Source organism: Haemaphysalis longicornis, unplaced genomic scaffold (genome assembly GCF_048455015.1).
Source record: "Haemaphysalis longicornis isolate Haplotype H1 unplaced genomic scaffold, Haemaphysalis longicornis Haplotype H1 scaffold_1, whole genome shotgun sequence".
Classification (NCBI taxonomy): domain Eukaryota; kingdom Metazoa; phylum Arthropoda; class Arachnida; order Ixodida; family Ixodidae; genus Haemaphysalis; species Haemaphysalis longicornis.
Genome location: NW_027526203.1, coordinates 113,400,108 through 113,408,924, shown reverse-complemented (window position 1 = coordinate 113,408,924; position 8,817 = coordinate 113,400,108). Strand labels below are relative to the sequence as shown.

General features: G+C 47.6%; 1 protein-coding gene across 1 annotated transcript; it reads right to left on the bottom strand.

The window, feature by feature from the left end:
- Positions 1-3,508: 3,508 nt before the first annotated feature.
- On the bottom strand, positions 3,509-7,872 carry LOC144179323 (uncharacterized). The gene has a single exon (XM_077707623.1). It carries the CDS (start codon positions 7,824-7,826, stop codon positions 6,816-6,818), a length of 1,011 nt encoding a protein of 336 aa, XP_077563749.1. The 5' UTR covers positions 7,827-7,872; the 3' UTR covers positions 3,509-6,815.
- Positions 7,873-8,817: the final 945 nt, after the last annotated feature.

The window sequence follows — 8,817 nt, the reverse complement described above, 5'->3', positions numbered from 1 at the left end:
CAGTGCACCCATGCAAGTTCACCACCAAAGATATCGCCGCCACCTGCACGGCTCAAGCTGCCAGCATACTTTCACGCTGTGGTGACAACACAACGAATACTTTCACTCGCCCATGGCTTACCACCTTGCATCAACCAGCCACGGCTATTTTGGAAATGGGTCTTTGTCTGAGCAACCCACCGCTTCTTCATCTGGCATTCTGTAAGCGTGTGATTGCAATTATTTATGTAAAAAACACGAAATCGCAGTTCACTCGAGGCCGCACTAGAAGGGCTAGTGAGGACATACAATGGGAGCAACGGCAGTCCTTACTCTAACGTCACATCTAGAAGTTTTCTGCAGTGGCGACCATACCATTTCCAGCGAGCAGTCGGGCTGACCTTTAACCGGTGACGCCAGCGCCGCACGCGCCATGGGTGGCCTTTAGCACAGGCAGTTTCGATTTCTGCTGTAGTCTGCTACGGTGCTCTGTAATGTGTGCAGTTAGTCATCTTCTGCAATACATCACTTTCCCCACTCTCAGCGCGACACAAAAATCTGGCTGCGCTGGGTTGCCTTTCCCTGACTGAACAATTTTGTTCCAGGGACATCGACAACTTTTGCCTTTTCAGAGCATAACCAAGGCAGACCAAGCAACAAGTAACACAGGACAGGATGCGTTTGTTCTACAATTACCAGCGCTATCATATAAAGCATGGTCATTATGAAGAGGTTCTCAGCGGAATCGGCAACACAAGTGGGATTGCCGTTTGTCTTTCAAAAAAGTCTTCAAGGAAGCGCCTGTGTATGCAAAAGTAGAACTCATAACTCCGGTTCACTGAAATTTTTCCCAAGCTTGCAGCAGTTTCATTCAGGGTTCAGAGTAACTGCAGAGTATGCACACACAAAAAAGACTTGAGTGTTTGCTTCTATTTGTTTCCGTTCCTTCAGGTATCCTGAAGGATTCCAGGCTCTATGAGAACCTCGAGGTGGTGGCACAGGCCCAGAGGTTGGTCATCTATTGGGACCCGGCCTATCCACTGTAGCCGCTTGTTATGAAGCTTTATGGAGGAGCACCCCTCCAGCCCCATGAAGCCCGCTTCAACCGCATGAGCACCGTGCGGCAAGCAGTGGAGTGGGGCTTCGGGAAGGTGGCTGGCCAGTTTTATTTTGTGGACTTTCATAAGAATCAAACGTTCTCGCTACAGCACGTGGGACGCATGTGCAAAGTCGCCACCCTTCTTTCTAACTGACACACCTGTTTATATGGCAGCCAAGTTACAGAGTTTTTTGGAGTAAGGTCTCCAGCACTTCATGAGTACTTAGTGCCATTCACGTCATGCACTTAAGTCAGGAGTTGTGGGCATATTGTCAGGATGTCCGCTACTTTTAGTTGCTTCCATCACCCAGAGCTAGTACAAGGGCCGTAAAATATTTTTAGGGCAGAATGGCCTTGATTTGGTTTGTGTGCGTGTCTTGTGCAAGCTTAACTTCGCAACTCTCTTGTCTCCTGCACAGGTACATGAAAACGGTGAGGATGAGCTTTGTTCGATTCGTTCCATGAGAGTGGTGTATAGACTCAGTTTCATTATGTGGTTGGTAGAAGTGAAAATAAGTGAAGTATTGTAAAATTTTCATGTTTCAACGCCAGACTTGCATTGTTTTTGTTGTTAGATAGATAGGGTGCCCTATAATTTCTGCATCTGGTAAGCATTGCTTGTAGGATACAACAGTTATCCGCTTCCTTCAGTCTATGACCACGAGAGCACATTCGTTGAATGCGGTGGGTGTAAGCTGGGCACTTGTTGAAGTTTGGGGAGATGCAGCCCCAGAGGAATATCGTGGCAGCACATTCCAAGCATGTGGAGGGTTCAAAAGGGGCCATGATGACAAAATGCAGGTTTATTTCATTCAGAAGGTTAGGTGTTTACAGGCTGTCAGTACATAAGGCATGTGAAATGTGAGGGCTTTACGTCATGTTCATGAGGCTTCAAAAGTGCAAGTCTATGGCAATGTTGTAGAAAGCTAGGAAATTAGCATCGACAATGGTCTGCTTAATGTTGGAAATGATGAAAAGCCTCTGATGGTGCAACGTCGTGCAAATTGGCTGAGCGACCGCAAATTGTAATTGTTGATTGGTGAGTTGATGTGATTGATGGGGTAGATAAGCATTACCTCGAACTAATGCAACAAGAAATGCAGTATATTTTGGGGTGTGTAGTATGGCGGCCGATGGCTGCAATCAAAGCTGCAGGCTATCCAACAACAACCTTTATTGTGCTTGTATATATACAGATCACTGTGTCATCTATCATAGCCGAATGTTATCACAACACACCAAATCTTATTCCTTATTTCAGATGTATGGCTTAGTGGTTTAGTCCATTTAGTACTGTTATCAAACAACGGTGAGAGTTATGTACAAGTTTCAAACAAGTTCCCCTAAACTCACACAACAATACAACAAAATGATTTCCAAAATGTCAGAAAGCACAGAAGAAAAGTCTGACTATTCAGTAGTCCAGGTATCTGTTGGGTGGCCTTTTTGCTCTAGGTGGCTGTATCTGACATGCTGGTGGCTCATAAGGAGAAACAGCGGTAGCTTGCGCTTCTTCCTGACCTGGAACTTGTTGCAAGGTCACTACAGGACAATGCTCACTTTTTACGGGTGTTGTACGTGCTGCCACTCCTGGAGTAGTTGTTTCGGAGCCGTGATGGATGGCTGATGCCTACGCCAGTAGGCTAGGCGGCGTTGCCAAATGCCCAATATCACTATGAGCTGAAGGGGGTTTCTCAGCATGGATGGGCTGCGGCGTCATCTTGGCCATTTTGATGCGTTCCATGTCTTCCCGTCATTAAGACTCAAAGTGGATGGTGGTCCCTTCTCTTCCATAACCTTTCGACGATGGCTGAAGGAGAGGCTCCCCTTGAACCCAACATTTGGTCCCCTGACGCAGACCCTGTCGCCCATAGCTATGCTAGCCTTCTTTGCTGTCCAATACTCGTCAGTGTACATTTTGCTATATGCTTGCTTCTGCTTCTCGCTGTTCCTCAGCTGATGAAGTTCTTCGGTTGGGACAGTGAAAAATGACGGAGACGGGTGACCAACAATGTCTAAGCAAGTTTGAGGCAACCTGCCATGCACAAGGAGTGCTGGTGCAACCCCAGTGGTGGCACGCAGTGTGTGAATGCGCTGACCGTCTCTGTTGCAAAACTGCACCCATCCCATACGCAGAAGCATCAGTACCGACATCGAGTGGGAGTGCTGGATCGAACATGTGCAATACTTTGGGCAAGAACAGAAGCTCTTTTACCTTTATAAAGTAGGCTTTGGAGGCTGCGTGCCAGTCGAAGGGTGCCACCTGCATGCCGCTTGAATTTAATGAAAGATGACATGCATTTTCTCTAGGGGTGGTAGTCTTGAATAGAGCTGTGGCTTGCCAGCGTGTACTTGGACATGCTGCCAAATGTGAATGTGACATCAGGCTACATCAAGGATGGAGACCCTATCAGCATATGGTAGCTTTAACATCAGTGTCGCACTTTCACAATTGCAATATGACATGTGTCCCCATTGTTGGGTTTGGAAATGACGGAAGCACGACGACACGGCAGCAGTGGCTTACTGCTTTATTCGACACATGGACTGGCGTCAGCACAAAGTACAAGTCAAGAAGAAGCCCACACAGATAGGGCTGCCGGCTTATGAAGCCGGCGCACACTACGTCACCGTCGCGTAGACAGTCGCTCAGATCTTATCAAGAGATAGCACCGGGCGCGCGCTACGCTGAACGCTGCAAGATGCCCAGCTGCCGGACATAACATCCCTCGAAGTTCACATCAACTTTTTTTTTTCAGCACATGTACAGCATACGCAGAACAACAAAATATGCAATCACTCATGGCAACAAAATCACTCGTACATCAGCCGGTCAGGCGGCCGTCGACTCCGCGTACTGCGCCGAAGTGGGGTTGGCGAGGCATCACGGCTATGGAGAGTTTCTGCACACGAGTCACTTGTGTGATTGTTCTCAGGGAAAGCTACCCAATCAGGTTGCACATATTGTTCGCTGGTACATTGAGGCACAAAGGTTGCTGCCCTCAAATGATCTGCATGCACAAACCTTATGCGCTGTTGGACACGAACCAGAAATGTGACATCAGACACAACCTTGATCACTTTGCCCCGAAAACACTTGATGTTTTCCCCTCTGGCCGATTTCACCATGACCGCATCCCCCACAGAAAAAGTTCTAGCAGCACCGCGACGTTTGTTTGCGGTACTCTCAATCCTTTTCATTTTATCTTTCATTGCTTGAGTCATGTCTGGTTTCAACAGGGAGAGGCGCGTTCGCAATTTCCTACCGAGAAACAGTTCACTTGGTGTCTTTCCAGTGAAAGAGTGGGGAGTCATTCGGTACGAAAAAAGAAAGTTGTCTACCTTGTGCTGCATGCTTCTGCCGCACTCGGTCTTTTCATCAACAAGTAGGGATTTTAAAAGAGCCTTTTTCACGGTCTGAACTGCACGTTCCGCGGCGCCGTTTGACTGGATGGTAAGGCGGGGTCAGAGTGTGCTTTACACCATTTTTGCGAAGGAATTCTTGGAATTCCAAACTAGTAAACTGGGGACCATTGCCCGTCACCACTTCAACCGGCAGGCCATATGACGCAAACACAGAGCGGACAACTTCAACTATTTTCTGCGCAGTTGTGCTGGTCATCAGTTTAACTTCCAGCCACTCTGAGTGCGAGTCAACCATGACCAAGAAGGATTTGCCCTCTTTTTCGCGAAGTGCATATGTACGCGCTCCCAGTGGTTCGAACACCACATCCATTGCTGCAATGGAGCGGCCGGGATTGAAGCTCGAACGCTGTCCCAAATTTCACATTTATTGACACACTCCTCAAGATCAGTGTCGATGTTAGGCCACCACACTATTCCTCGAGCCCCACATCTTCATTTTGTTAATCCCAGGGTGCTCTTCGTGCAGAAGGTCTAAGACGTGTTTCCTCAACGAACTGGGAATGACTACGCGGTTGTTCCAAAGAAGACAGTTCATTTCTAAGGAAAGCTCATACCTTCTGATAAAATATGGCTCTTGCGCTTTGTCGACTGCTTTAGGCCAACCCTGCCACGTCATTTCGCGAATCATTCTGAGTTCGTCGTCTTTGTCAGTTTCTTTGGCTACTTCTTTAGCCGTCAGTGGCATGTCTGGAATGGGTGAAAAGTAGTTTACCGTTTCGTCAGTAGACCTTCGAGGCAACGGTAACCGTGACAACCCATCTGCATTGCCAATCGAGCCTCCCTTTCGGTACTCAATCTTGTACTGATAACTAGCCAGCCAATTCGACCAGCGGTGCAGCCTTGCTGTTGCAACCGAGTTTGCATGTTTCTTTGGGTCGAAAATGTAGGTCAGCGGCTGATGGTCCGTCAAGATAGTAAACATTCGCTCATACAGATATTTGTGAAATTTCTGTATGCCGAACACGATTCCAAGTGCTTCTCTTTCAATGTGCGCATAGTTTCTTTCCGCTGGGGTCAACGTTCGAGAAGGGTACGCCACCGGTCTATCTTCCACGTTTACAACATGAGAGATAACGGCAGCCACGCCATGCGCAGATGCGTCACAAGTTAGCCTCAGTCGCTTTGATGCGTCGTAGAGTTAAAGTACCGCATCGCTACAGAGAAGCTCTTTGCAACACTCGAAACTTTCTTGGCATTCTTGGGACCAGTTCCATTCATTTTCTTTCCTTAGCAATTTATGCAAGGGTTCGAGCATTTCGGCAAGAGCTGCAAGAACTTTGCGTAAAAGTTCAAAAAACACAAGAAAGCTCGTAGCTCTTTTTCGTTTTGTGGTTGTGGCGCATTCCGTACAGCCTCAACCTTTTGTTTCGTCGGCCTCAGCCCTTTTCCGCTTATCTCGTGCCCGAGATATCGAACGCTGCTTTGAAAAAAATTGCATTTTGCGACATTTCCGCGAATGCCATGCTTTTCTGAACCTGCTTTAGAACGCGTTCAGTGTTTTCTGCGCATTCCTTTTGAGTTTTACCGGAAATCAGTACGTCGTCTACGTAGCAAACAGTTCCCGGAATTCCCTTTAGGATTTGGTCCATAACTGACTGGAAAAACGCTGGGGCGCTTGCCACGCCGTAGGGAAGACGTTTGAACCGAAACAACCCAAGGTGTGTGTTCACCGTTAGAATTTCCTGGGAGTGCTCGTCAAGCTCTAGTTGCAGATATGCTTTTGACAAGTCTAAAACAGTGAAAACTGTACCCCCTGCTAGAGTTGCAAAAATATCTCCGGGCAGCGGAAGCGGATAGTGATCTATCTTCAAATGCGGATTTACCGTCACACGATAGTCACCGCAAAGCCTCACACTTTTGTCGTCTTTCAAAACTGTGACTAGGGGCGTTGCCCAGTCACTGTGTGGGACTCTGTAGATAACGTCGGCTTTTTTCAAGCTTTTTAGCTCAGTTTCTACGCTTCCGTGAACCGCGTAAGGCACTGGCCTCGCTTTGCAAAAAATTGGCTGGGCAGTTTCCTTCAACACCAGGCTTCCTTTGAACCATTTGATGACACCAAACCCTTTTTCAAACACGCCACGGTACTTCTGTTTCAACGACAACTCCGTTGTGACCGTTTCTACGGACGTCACTTGTTTCCAGTTTAAGCGCACTTGCGACAACCAATCCCGGCCCAGCAAATTCGGCATAACAAGACCCTTGACGTCTCGCGCAATGATCAACGGCAAAGTGTGGTCCTTCCCCTCATAGGTTACACTAACCTGAACTCGTCCTATTACTGGTATCGAGCTTCCGTTGTAGGCTGTTAGCCTTACGTTTGTCTTTTGACACTGCTTGTGCGGAAACATTTTTCGAAAATCGCTTTCGCCATTATTGAGACTGCCGCACCTGTGTCAACTTGCATATCGACCTGTTTGCCATCAATCACTACGCTTACAAAATACGCCCCCAGCTTAGGCGTTGTTTCCACTTTGAACAGCACAGTCTCATCAGTGGCAGCATCTACGCTCGTTACAGACCTAATGTTAGTTCTGCACATTTTAGCCAAGTGTCCCGTTTTCGAGCATTTATAGCACTTGCTAGCTAAATGCGGACACTTCTTTTCGCCATGTGCACTACCGCACCTAGTACACGTAACACGAGTCCTTGGAGGCGGAAAGTTCTTTTTACCTGATGCTGCAGACTTTCGTTGCCAGCAGACGTCTTCCATGGCACTGGCGCTGCCTGCTGTGTCGTTGCTGCGCACTTCCTTGCTCTGTGTTTGTGCTGCTTCCATCCCCAACGCGGAGCTGTAGGCCTTTTCGAAGGTGAGCTCGTGGTCTTCAGTCGCGAGAAGCTTGCAGCGGATGGCATCGTTGTGTAGTCCTGCGATGAAGCGGTCTCGAATCGCCTCTTCCAGAAACGTGTCGAAGTTGCACGTGGCTGCCATCTTCTTGAGCTCCACGACGAAGTCACTGATGCCTTCACCTGGGCGTTGGTCTCGCCGATAGAACTTGTACCTTTCCACTACCACGGAGCGCTTCGGTGTGTAGTGCTTACGCAGGGCCTTCACAACATCTTCGAAGCTGACTTCTACAGGAGTCTTCGGCAACAACAGGTTTTGAAGCGTTATAAACGCGGCCTCCCCAATGAGCGCCAAGAACGCCTGCTGCTTCGTTGCCTTCTCTATCTTGTTTGCAGTTGCGAATGCTTCGAAGCGTTGAACGTAGACGTCGAAGTCACCTTTTTCCGGCGAAAATTCCGGAAGGTGGACGAAAACCCCGCTGCTACTCGCCATGGTAGTTGGTTGTCCCCTTGTCATCGCTCCCTGCGTTGAATCCATCCCATCCTCGTCGCCACTGTTGGGTTTGGAAATGACGGGAGCATGACGACACGGTCAGGGGGATGAAACTCCGCCGTTTTTCTGTCCCGTGACTGCAGCGATCCTAACGTTTGGGGGCTGTACTACATACGAGCATAAATGAACGTTGTTGTTGCATTTTATATTTACTACCAGGTTACTTAATAATTACGGAGTTTTTAATATGCTAGTGAAATTAAAAGTTGCAGTTCGGGATTGCGAAAATACGAGCGCCACCCGGAGTGGAAAACGGGAATCGCGCCTTTCTACTTCGCACCGCTGAAAAGGGGCGTTTCTTGTCGCGCCCACCGGTATGCTACAATCCACGGTGTTCCGAGGGCCGTTTCTACCACTGTAAAGTCTGTTTCATCGAAACAGACGCATGAATGCATTCGCACTGTCATCACAGATCGTGCTGTACTGAGTGGTGTCAAAATTCTTCACGCCAGGCCGGCATAAACTTCTTTTGGATCCCGGCGGACGAAAGGTACGATCTGCGTGCTGCTTGTTTTGCTTTTCTACGCTTGCACGAGATAGCAGGATGCGGTTGCAGCAGTAGCTGTATAATTTAAGTGAGCATGCACGTGCACTATCTATTTGTTACATTCTGATTGTCTTCTTTGACTCTTTACTGAAGCATGAAATGCGCGGCAGAGCATCTGGTAATTAATCCAATCACTACATTAGCTACACACGTTTGTTTATACGTGCGTTATTGATTTAATGCGTTTAGATCGTGTGTTTTGCATTTTAGCGCAAGTGAATGCGCGGTATGCAGCAAAGTGTATATGAGGCAATAACTAATGTAACAGTGTGAGCTTATCTGCACTATTTTTATTATCTTTTGATTGTCTGCGTTTAGTTTGTTTTCGTAGCATGCGTTGCTGTTATTATTATTAATATTATTGTGATTATTATAATTATTACTAATGGTTATCGTATTATTATCAGCCTGTTTATGTCCACAGCTGGA

Excerpts from the sequence above, each read along its gene's own strand:
- LOC144179323 (XM_077707623.1), bottom strand. The coding sequence starts at position 7,826 with ATGGATTCAACGCAGGGAGCGATGACAAGGGGACAACCAACTACCATG.